This window comes from Mandrillus leucophaeus, unplaced genomic scaffold (assembly GCF_000951045.1).
Source record: "Mandrillus leucophaeus isolate KB7577 unplaced genomic scaffold, Mleu.le_1.0 Scaffold58, whole genome shotgun sequence".
Taxonomy (NCBI): Eukaryota; Metazoa; Chordata; class Mammalia; order Primates; family Cercopithecidae; genus Mandrillus; species Mandrillus leucophaeus.
The window spans coordinates 3,421,664-3,433,675 of NW_012106252.1; the positions used below are offsets into that span (position 1 = coordinate 3,421,664).

General features: G+C 45.1%; 1 protein-coding gene across 1 annotated transcript in view; it reads right to left on the reverse strand.

The window, feature by feature from the left end:
- Nucleotides 1–12,012, reverse strand: part of CASC3 (cancer susceptibility candidate 3) — a 37,915-nt gene that overhangs the window by 5,740 nt on the left and 20,163 nt on the right. Inside the window, exons 3-7 of the mRNA XM_011998960.1 lie at nucleotides 4,915–5,073; nucleotides 4,674–4,825; nucleotides 3,950–4,126; nucleotides 2,633–3,321; nucleotides 163–227 (exon numbers count right to left, since the gene is read on the reverse strand). Of these exons, the coding sequence (XP_011854350.1) occupies nucleotides 163–227; nucleotides 2,633–3,321; nucleotides 3,950–4,126; nucleotides 4,674–4,825; nucleotides 4,915–5,073 (1,242 nt within the window). The remainder of the gene's footprint in view (nucleotides 1–162; nucleotides 228–2,632; nucleotides 3,322–3,949; nucleotides 4,127–4,673; nucleotides 4,826–4,914; nucleotides 5,074–12,012) is intronic.

The window sequence follows — 12,012 nt, forward strand, 5'->3', positions numbered from 1 at the left end:
CACTGCACTCCAGCCTGGGCGACAGAGCGAGACTCCGTCTCAAAAGAAAAAAAACAAAAACAAAAACAAACAAACAAAAAAAAACCTTATCTTGGTTTAAACAATGAACAAGCTGTGTAACAGGCAGCTCCCTCCCCCATCTACCCTTTTCCCCTTCTGTACCATTTCTTCCATCCGGTTAAACTGAGGTGGAGGTCCTGCTCCCATGTGAATATGGTTGGGCATACCTGTAATATACCAAAAAAGTTACTTCTGCAGATCAGACATATGTGAGTGGGACTCAAAGATACTATCAAGAAACAGGTTTAAGTGTCAACATGAGGAATGCCTCTTTTCTTTTAATTAATAAAATTCTCTATAAACTATCTCTGCTTTCTATCTACACCAGCATTTAGAAATTTGTCCCCACTGTCTGCCATCTTAATATAGCAATAAAGCCCTTGAACATGAAAAATAAAATGACTTCAATAAAGAAAATCAAGTTCAAATTTTTCCTATCAAATTGTTCCCTGCATAGAATCATTGGGAGATTATAATTAGTACATTACATTATCCGACATACTGAAAAATCTCAGCCCAAGAGTTTCTGAGCAACGGCCGGACAAGGGAGGGATGCTTTGTAAATCTACTTGATTACATCCCATTCACAGGGATCTAGGTTGGAAGTTTGAGAGGAGATTCTCCTCTGGCTAAAATGACTCAAGACAAAAAGGAATGTTCTAGAGATTGTCCTCCAATAGTAAGAAGGGCGCTATAACTCCAAATGAGATGTTCCAATATTTAAGTTAGATTTCAGACTAAGGAAAGATCCTTCGATCTATCTGGGTGGAGAAAGACAAACCCGAACAGGCAAAATGGGTAATATGTAGGTCTTACTCTCTAAAACTATACTGCCCAGTATGATATCCACTAGCCAAACATGGACACTTAGGTTTCAATTAATTAAAAGTTCAATTCCAGCTGGGTGCAGTGGCTCATGCTTATAATCCCAGCACTCTGGGATGGCAGAGGTAGGAGAACTGCTTGAGCCCAGGGGTTCAAGACCAGCCTGGAAAACACAATGAGAAACAACCCCGTCTTTCCAAAAACTAAAAAAATCAGCCAGGTGTAATGATGTGTGCTCATGATCCTAGCTACTGAGAAGGCTGAGATGGGAGGATTGCTTGAGCCCTGGAGGCGGAGGTTGCAGTGAGCCAAGGTTACGCTACTGCACTCCAGACTCCAGCCTGGGTGACAAAGTGGGACCCCATCTAAAAAAAACAAACAAAAAAAACTGTATCTATATAAACAATAACAACAACAACAAAAACATAAAAGTACAATCATTACAGAAAGTTCTATTGGGCAATCTGTCTCTAGAAGATTAAGGAAATAAGGGAAGCTTGCCTTTCAAAGATATTAGAGAAGATCTTGATCAAAATTCAACTGAATAAATTTTTGCCTTCAAACATTTAAACATTAGCTCAAATAATAACGTTGTCTTCTTCTACTTTTTGTGGAAAAGGATCCTGTACTCAGGAGGCTCAATGATGACTGGGCAGGTGCAGTGTCTTCCACCTGTAATCCCAGCGCTTTAGGAGGATCACCTGAGCCCAGGAGTTCAAGACCAGCCTGGGCAACACAGCGAGACCCCGTCACTACAAAAAAATTTTTAAAAATTAGCTGGGGCCAGGTGCAGTGGCTCACGCCTGTAATCCCAAGCACTTTGGGAGGCCGAGAAGGGTGGATCATTTAAGGTCAGGAGTTTGAGACCAGCCTGGCCAACATAATGAAACTCCATCTCTACGAAAAATACAAAAATTAGCCAGGTGTGGTGGTGTGAGCCTGTAATTCCAGTTACTCAAGAAGCTGAGGCAGGAGAATTGTTTGAGCCCCAGAGGCAGAGGTTGTAGTGAGCTGAGATCGTACCACTGCACTCCAGTCTGGGCAACAGAGCAAGACTCTGTCACCAAAAAAAAAAAAAAAAAAAAAAAAAGGGCCAGGCAGGGTGGCTGTGGCTCACCCCTGTAATCCCAGCACTTTGGGAAGCCAAGGTGGGTGGATCACTTGAGGTCAGGAGTTTGAGACCAGCCTGGCCAACATGGTGAAACCCTGTCTCTACTAAAAATACAAAAATTAGCCCAGCGTGGTGGTGCACGCCTGTACTCCCAGCTACTCGGGAGGCTGAGGCAGGAGAATCACTTGAACCCAGAGGTGGAGGTTACAGTGAGCCGAGATCGTGCCACTGCATCTAGCTTGGGCGACAGAGCGAGACTCCATCTCAAAACAAACAACAAAAATACAGAAACAAATAAATCTCAAAACAAATAAATAAATAAAAATACAAAAAAAGGCCCGGCACGGTGGCTCACGCCTGTAATCCCAGCACTTTCGGAGGCTGAGGCGGGCGGATCACAAGGTCAAGAGATCGAGACCATCCTGGCTAACACGGTGAAGCTGGGAGGCAAAGGTTGCAGTGAGCCAAAATTGCGCCACTGAATTTAGCTTGCGTGAAAGAGTGAAACTCCGTCTCAAAAAAAAAAAAAAAAGAGAAAAAGTAGACATTTGTCAGACACATTCCTGAGACAGAAGTCCCATGCCCCAAACCTGATGATACAAACAAAAAGCTAGCCACCAGTTCTATGACACCTACCTCGAAGTTCCCGTGGTTGCAGGAAAGAAGGCTGCCCCGGACTCCAATTCTGTTCTGCTATATTTAGTTGTGCCACATCTTGCTCAAGTCCACCTGTAGTAGAATCCACTGGAGCGTCCCAGTTCCCAGTCTTAGTAGGTGGAGTTGGGGTGGTTTCTGGGACTGGAGGTGCTGGGATCAGTCCTTCAGGAGGAGGGGGCACCTCCTCTGCAAGCTTGACTGCATCTCCAACTTTGGTTCGGGTTCTTCTTGCCCGGGAATAGGATTTCTTCTCAATGGGCCTGTCAGGGGCTGGTGGTGCAGTATCAGGAGCAGCAGCTGGTGTCTCTGAGGTTGCCTCTTCCTTCTCAGGACTGCCAAGCACTGGAACATCTGCTGCTTCTGGAGATGGATCCCTCACAGGAGTCTGCTCTAGGCGCCGTGACCGGTAACTAGTCTCATGCTTAACAGTCTCGCCAGACCGGCCACCATGCTGCCCCCCAGCTTCCATAGGCCTAAAACCAGCACGACCTTCCTTGAAGCCCCCAGATCGAGAATAATTCCTGGGTGCAGACATGCGGCCAGTACCTGCAGCATTTCTGTTAATAAATGTCCTTGGTGGTAGGGTACCCCCAAGACCCTGGTGGCGATGAGACTTGTTTAGCCGCTCACCATTCCAATTTGGATCTCTTTGTGGAGGACTCCCATATCTACAAAAAATGGAATGAAGAAACTGTTAAGAAATTAACAAAAGGAGGCTGGGCACGGTGGCTCAGGCCTGTAATCCCAGCACTTTGGGAGATCAAGAAAGACGGGCAGATCACTTGAGGCCAGGAGTTTGAGACCAGCCTGGCTAACACAGTGAAACCCCATTTCTACTAAAAATACAAAAATTAGCTGATCGTGATGGTACATGCCTGTAATCCCAGCTACTGAGGAGGCTGAAGCAGGAGAATCACTCGAACCCGGGAGGTGGAGGTTGCAGTGAACCGAGAACATGCCACTGCACTCTTTATTTTGTCTCTAAAGAAAGAAAGGAAGGAGAGAAGAGGAAGAAAGAGAGAGAGAAAGAGAGAGACAGAAAGAAATAGAGAGAGAGAGAGAAAGAAAAGCAAAGCAAGAGAGTTCTTTCTAAAATATATCTATAGTCTATGGTCTATTTTTTTTTTTTTTTTCCTTTTTTTTTGGAGACAGGGTCTCACTATGTTCTCCAGGCTAGTCCTGAACTCCTGGCCTCAAGCAATCCTCCTGCCTCAGCCTCCCAAAGTGCTGGGATTCCAGGTGTAAGCCACTGTAAGCCACCATGCCTAGCCCAGTCTATGTTCTAAAATGCCTCACCGGGGTTTCCGGATTCTTCGGGGTTTGATGTCATCAGGATTGTGAGCTGAGCGAATGTCATAACCATAAAGAGCAATGAGCTCCTGTCGGGACTTTGGGGCCTGCTCATCTTCCCGGAACTTGTCATGCTCCCAGCGACCCTCATCCTTCCATAGCTTTCGCTGACGCCCCTTGGGTCTGGATAAAATGAAGGAAACGTGTCTTGGGTCAGCAGAATTCTCCAAGTAGAGATGTTCATGAACAAAACGGGTCAGGCAGGGGGACAATAGGAACTTCACGTAGTCTCATCATCCCAAAGAGATTATAAAAAACAGGCCTCCCCTAAGCAAGTGTGAATCACAGAACCTCAGAGCCTGCTGGGCTCAAATACAACAGATATAGAAATGAGAAAAGGACTTCATTTCATGCCATTCAGTACCTTTGAAAAACATCTCCTTTCTCCTAAAAGGCAGCCTATGCAAGTACTTCACTTCTCAGAGGCCTTACGCCTCAGATTAAGAAAAGAAAAAGTAGAATAATTAAGAGAAGATGAGTTCTGGAAACAGACTGCCCTAGGTCTGCATCTTAGCTGCCTCACCAAGAATTACCAAATATTCTAAGCCCACTTTCCTCATTTGTACAAGAAGGATAATCATAATACTTATCTTAAAATGCCTGTAATAAATGAAATACAGGCAAAGCATTTAGCAAAGTACCTGACCTACATGTCTAAAATACATTTTACCTGACTTCCTCCTCCTGAGTTTGCCCTCGAAGATCATGCTCAAAGAAGAGCCCTTTCCGAGGTATGTATGCTGGATTCTTCCGATCTTCATCATCATCCAAATGCTTAGGGCCCTTTTTACCCACTTTGTTCTCCACAGGCTCTGTGCTCTCCTAGAGGACAGATAAAGGGATCCTTACTCTTCCAGACTCAATAATCCCTATTCCAGCCTCTAAAATGGAGGACTGTGGAATGTACCGACCTGTCCGTCCCCACTTTGCCTCTCTCCAGTCACAGTGCCTTTGGTGTCAGGCTTTTCTTCTCCCTTCTCTTCTTTTGTTGAAGAATTAACAGCATCATTAGCTTCTGATTTCAGCTCCACTTTGGAGTTTTCCTCTTCACTGTATTCTCCTTCTTCACCCTGAAAAAAGTTTCCCTGTCAGTGATGCAGATAAGATCTGAACAGCATTTTAATTCCCACCTCGCCCCCCTCCCAAGATGGAGTCTCTGTCACTCAGGCTGGAATGCAGTGGTGCAATCTCGGCTCACTGCAACCTCTGCCTCCCAGGGTCAAGCAATTCTCCTGCCTCAGCCTCCCAAGTAGCTGGGATTACAGGCACCCACCACCACGCCTGGCTAATTTTTTGTATGTTTAGTGGAGACCGGGTTTCACCATGTTGGCCAGGCTGGTCTCAAACTCCTGACTTCACGATCCGCCTGCCTTGGCCTCCTAAAGTGCTGGGTTTACAGGAGTGAGCCACCATGCCCAGCTGCATTTCAATTTTCTGCTCTTTAGGAATACATTTATTGATTAAATTTTTAGTACAACACAGAACTGAAAAGCAAACAAATCAATATTCTTACCCATATTTCCAGAAGATAAAGATCCTATTTTGGCTGGGCACGGTGGCTGATGCCTGTAATCCCAACACTTTGGGAGGCCAAGGCAGGCAGAGCACCTGAGATCAGGAGTGCGAGACCAACCTGGTCAGCATGGCAAAACCCCACCTCTATTAGAAATACAAAAATAAGCCACACATGGTGGCAGGCACCTGTAATCCCAGCTAACTAGGAGGCTAAGGCAGGAAAATCATTTGAACCAGGGAGGCAGAGGTTGCAGTGAGCAGAGACTGTACCACTGCACTTCAGCCTGGGCAACAGAGTAAGGCTCTGTTGCAAAAAATAATAATAATAAAAAAACCGCTATTTTTAAAAATCACATTAAACAAATACACACACACACACATATATATCCACATAGGTTTTCCTGGAACACATGCAAGAATTATTAAAAGTGGCAGGCTGGGCGCAGTGGCTTACACCTATAATCCCAGCACTTTGGGAGGCTGAGGCAGGAGGATCACTTGAGGTCAGGAGTTCGTGGCCAGCCTGGTCAACATGGCAAAACCCTGTCTCTACTAAAAATACAAAAATTAGCCGGGAGGCGGGAGGCTGCAGTGAGCCAAGATTGTGCCACTGCATTCCAGTCTGTGTGACAAGAGCAAAACACCGTCTCAAAAAAACAAAACAGGCCGGGCATGGTGGCTCACACCTGTAACCCCAGCACTTTGGGAGGCCGAGGTAGGCGGATCACAAGGTCAGGAGATCGAGATCACGGTGAAACCCCATCTCGGCCGGGCGCGGTGGCTCAAGCCTGTAATCCCAGCACTTTGGGAGGCCGAGACGGGCGGATCATGAGGTCAGGAGATCGAGACCATCCTGGCTAACATGGTGAAACCCCGTCTCTACTAAAACTGTCTCTTATACACATCTAGATGTGTATAAGAGACAGGCCTAGGAGGCGGAGCTTGCAGTGAGCTGAGACTGTGCCACTGCACTCCAGCCTGGGCGACAGAGCAAGACTCTGTCTCAAAAAACCAAAAACCAGCAGCAGCCTCTAACGGGCCCAGAGGATAAGAATGGAAGGGAGACTTACTATACAATACCTAACATATAAGAGGAGCTTAATCTTTTTGATAATTTCTATCTCCATGAATTATCTTTTTTGAGACAAGGTCTTACTCTGTTGCCCAGGAGTGCAGTGGCACAATCATGGCTTACTGCAGTCTCAATCTCCTGGGCTCAAGTGATGTTCCCACCTCAGCCTCCGAAGTAGCTGCGACTACAGGCACATGCCACCACACCTGGCTGATTTTTTTTATTTTTATTTTTAGTAGAGACGAGGTCTCACTACGCTGCCTAGGCAGTTCTTGAACTCCTGAGCTCAAGCAATCCTCCCTTGGCCTCCCAAAGTGCTGTTGATTACAGGCATGAACACTGTACCTGACCTATGAATTGTCTCTTAAATACGCAGTGCGTAGTAACTATATTTTGTCTTAAGTTGTGAACTCTCTCATCTCAAAATGGCTTACAGCAGAAATTTCCAACCTTTTTGATTATGTGGACCCCTTTTTAAGATCTAAAAGTTTTCATGGATCCCCATGAGATATTCACTGAGAAAACATGCAATGACAAACAACTGCCAGGCTGGATGTAGTGGTTCATGCCTGTAATCCCAACACTCTGGGAGGCCGAGGCAGGTGGATCACTCGAGGTCAGGAGTTTAAGACCAGCCTGGTCAACATAGTGAAACCTTGTCTCTACTAAAAATACAAAAATTAGCCAGACATGGTGGCATGAACCTGTAATCTCAGCTATTTGGGAGGCTGAGGCAAGAGTATTGCTTAAACCCAGGAGGTGGAGGTTGCAGTGAGCCAAGATAGCACTGCTGCACACCAGCCTGGGCGAAAGAGTGAGACTCTGTCAAAAAAAAAAAATTCACCAGGAGTGGTGGCGTGCGCCTGTAGTCCCAGTAACTTGGGAGGCTGAGGTGTGAGATCATTTCAGCTCAGGAAGTAGAGGTTGCAGTGAGCCATAATTGTGCCACTGCACTCCAGCCTGAGCAACAGGGCGAGACCCTGTCTCCAAAAAAAGAAAACCAACCAAACAAACAAAAAAACCAAAACACAACAAATTGATGTGTGCCTGTAGTCCCAGCTACTCGGAAGGCTCAGGGAGGAGCATCACTTTAACCTGGGAGGCAGAGGTTGCAGCGAACCAAGATCGCCCCACTGCACTCCAGCCTGTGCAGCAGAGACTGTCTCAAAAACAAACAAAAAACAAACTGTTATACATTCAGTAACACTTTAAGTTCACATTTTATTAATTTACATATATTCAAAAATAGTAATACGTAAGGGGGGCGATGTATATTTCAGTCTATAGATAACGAGAACTGAATGAGTAGATGTGCAAACTCTTTTTTGAGACAGGGTCTCACTCTGTCGCCCAGGCTGGAGTGCAGTGGCGTGATCTCAACTGACTATAGCCTTGACCTCCTGGGCTCAAGTAATCCTCCCACCTCAGCCCCCACAAGTAGCTGGGACTACAGATATACACCACCATGCCCAACTAATTTTTGTATTTTTTTGTAGAGACAAGAGTTTCACCACATTACCCAGGCTGGCCTCAAACTTCTGAGCTCAAGCGAACCTCCTGCCTCAGCCTCCCAAAGTGCTAGGATTACAGGCATGAGCCACTGCGCCCAACCAGATGTGCAAACTCTTGATAATGACTCTATGATTTCCCAATGCGCTGTTATCCTCAAGTTGGAAAATAGTAGCTTACATTTTTTGATGCCTATGAGTACTAGTTTTCTGCAGCAGGAAATTCCTGCAGTCAGAAACTATCCAGAATCACATAATTACAAAAATTTGACCTAAAAAACCTTAGAGGACAACTTGTACAACCATCGCATTTCAGAAACGAAAAAAATTAGTCCAAGTGCTCTCTCTTTCCTTTTTACTATCTTCTTCCCTCTTTTACCACATCAAGATTGGGCAACACTGTTCATGACAGAGAAAGTGCTGGGTCTACACACAAAGGATCATTAGGCCATTAGAAAGGGCCAGGAAATGGATGTGTGGGCTAGTTCTAGGTAGGAAAAGGCAGCAGCTAAGGCTCATGACAAGGGAACTGGCTTTAGAGTAGGGTTACTCTCCTCTCCTTGTCCTCCCCAGACTTGGACCTAAGGAGGCAGAGCTATGGCTAGGGAGGCCTACGAGAACACAGAGAAATGGTTTCAAGGAAAGGTGGTGGTGTCCTCATTGATGGGTTACATCTGAAACCTGGTAGATGTATGTATACTGGTCTCTCACTCTCCTACTGGGTCTGATACTTGACCTGAACCAGACTGCCCTGTCACTCAAGACTCAGGTTGGCCCCAATAATCTGGTCAAAGAGGCTCAATGTGGGATTCCTGAATTCCTGATTGAGAAGCTCTCAAACTCTAAGTTTCTGCCATCTTTTCAAATAGAGCTGAGTCAGCCTGATTGGCCCAGACAAGCCAATTAATCCCTCTTCCTCGTTTTTCCCTGCTCAGCATCTGGGTATAGTTGACCCTGGAACAAGGGGTTTGAACCACTCAGGTCCACTTCTACGCAAATTTTTTTCAATAAAAGTTACAGCAAGTAATGCCTGCCTCTCCTTCCACTGCCTCTGTCACCCAAGGCAGCAAGATCAACCCCTCCTCTTCTGAAGTCTACTCAACACAAAGATGATGAAGACCTTTATGATGATCCACTTCCACTGAATGTTTCCTTAATAGTGAATATGATTTCTTAATAACATTTTCTTTTCTCTAGCTTACTTATTGTAAGAGTACAGTACACAATAGACATACAAAATACGTATTCACTGACTGTTTATGTTATTGGTAAGGCTTCCAGTTGACTTAGTAGTTGGGGGGAGTCAAAAATTATGCTTGGAATTCTTACTGCACAGGGATATGTGTCCTTTATATTTTATTTATTATTTATTTATTTTGGAGACAGAATCTTGCTCTGTCGCCCAGGCTGGAGTGCAATGGCACGATCTCAGCTCACTGCAACCTCCACCTCCTGGGTTCAAGCAATTCTTATGCCTCAGCCTCCTGAGTAGCGGGGACTACAGGTGTGCGCCACCACTCCTGGCTAATTTTTGTACTTTAGTAGAGACAGGGTTTCACCATGTTGCCCAGGCTGGTCTCAAAGTCCCGAGCTCAGGCAAGCCACCCACCTCGGCCTCCTGAGGTGCTGGGATTACAGACGTGAGCCACCACACCCAGCCCCCTTTTATTTTTTTTTAACAGATGGGGTCTCGCTGTATCACTCAGGGTAGAGTGTAGTGGTGTGATCAAGGCTTGCAGCAGCCTCAAACACCTGGGCTCCAGTGATCCTTCTGCCTCAGCCTCCTGAGTAGCTGGGACTACAGGCATGTGCCATCATGCCCAGCTAATTTTTGTCCTTTTTTTTTTTTTTGTAGAGACAGGGTCTTGCTTTTTTGTCCAGGCTAGTCTCAAACTCTTGGACTCAAGTGATCCTCCTGCCTTGGCCCCCTAAAGTGCTCGGATTAGAAGCATGAGCGACTGTACCCAGACAGGATAGGCACTCTTAACTCCCATGTTGTTCAACTATTTTCACCTTGAGTATTTTGGGTTAGGATTCCCAGAAGGGTAACCGAATAGAGGGAGACTGTTTGACTATATCCACACTATCAGAATCAAGCCTTTACCTATAGCTTTTTAACAACCAAGCACCATTGATTCTTCCCATTTCCCTTAATTACATGAAGACCCTCCTCAAGACTGGGATGGGTAGGTGGCAGTCATTCAGTTCTTTCCTTGATTCTATGTTCCCTGAAGATTTTCAAGCAGAAATTACAATAACTTGGTGCATGTGATTTTAATTCTCCACCTCCCTACACACACATACTGACTTAATTCAAATACCTTTAAATAGCATTATCACATGATTAATAAGGAAACCTTGTTTTATGCTCCACCCTCTGATCTGTGGTAGGATGTCAAATGAGGCAACTTTATTTCAAGTGAAAAACTAATTTTGTTTCCAGGGCAGAACAGATACAAATAGCATAGTGCTGAGGAGGCTCCAAATTAGTCAAAGCTTAGTCTAACTGAAACCAAGGTGCTACCACACGGTCACACTACTTTGGCAAAGGGATGTCATCAAAACTCTTTTCCAGAGGAGACAAACTCCCCTACATCACCCACCACTTCAGTGTACTCTTTCCAATTCTTACTAGCTCTACCCTGAAGGAACTGAAGGAACTGCTTCCTTTGAAACATTCTAATACAGAAGTTTTAGCTTATTCTTCCACTTCCCACATATTTCAGACTAAGAGATGGGGTTGGTATCCTTATTCTAAATGTCTCTTCCAGATCTAACTCTTGTAGCCTCATTTTAATAAACCCTGGCTCCTCCGAGGCCACAGACCTACCTGTCGCTGACTAGAAGACTTTAGCACTGAGGTCAGTCTTCACCTGCACATCAGCCATCCATTTCCATGGCTGTACTCCAAACCAGTTTTACCTAGAACTGCTATGCTTTATTATAAGTAAAACTGCTCCACTTTCAAAACCTTAAATATAATTAGCTGAGCATGGTGGCTCATGCCTGTAATCCTAGCTCCCTGGGAGGCTGAGGCAGGAAAATCACTTGAACCCGGGAGACGGAGGTTGCAGTGAGCCAAGAAAGCGCAACTGCACTCCAGCCTGGGTGACAGAATAAGACTCCACCTCAAAAAAAACAAAACAAACAAAACCTTACGTATAAATACCCCAGTCCTTGACCAAAATCGTCACATGCAAAAGAATGAAGTTAGACCCTTACTTTACCCCACATATAAAAACTAACTCAAAATGAATCAAATACCTAAATTTAAGAGTTGAAACTATAAAACTCTTAGAAGAAAACATAGGAGTAAATACTCATGACTCTCAATGATTCTTAGATACCTAACACCAAAAGCATCTGCAACAAAAGGAAAAACATAAAACAGGCTTCATTAAAAATAAAATCTTTGTGCTTGAAAGAACACTATAAAGAAAATGAACAATCCAGAGAAAGGGAACACATATTTTCAAATCATATCTGATAAGGGACTTACATCTAGAATACAGAATATAAAGAGAACTCTTAAATCTCAATTTAAAAAAAAAAAAGGGGCCAGGCACGGTGGCTCACGCCTGTAATCCCAGCACTTTGGAAGGCTGAGGCGGGCAGATCACCTGAAGCTGGGAGTTTGAGACCAGCCTGACCAACATGGAGAAACCCTATCTCTACTAAAAATACAAAAAAAATTATCCTTATGCCTGTAATCCCAGCACTTTGGGAGGCCGAAGTGGGCGGATCACAGGTCAGGAGATCGAGACCATGGTGAAACCCTGTCCCTACTAAAAATACAAAAAATTAGCTGGGCACAGTGGCGGGCGCCTGTAGTCCCAGCTACTCAGGAGGCTGAGGCAGGAGAATGGCATGAACCCAGGAGGCGGAGCTTGCAGTGAGCGGAGATCACGCCAGAT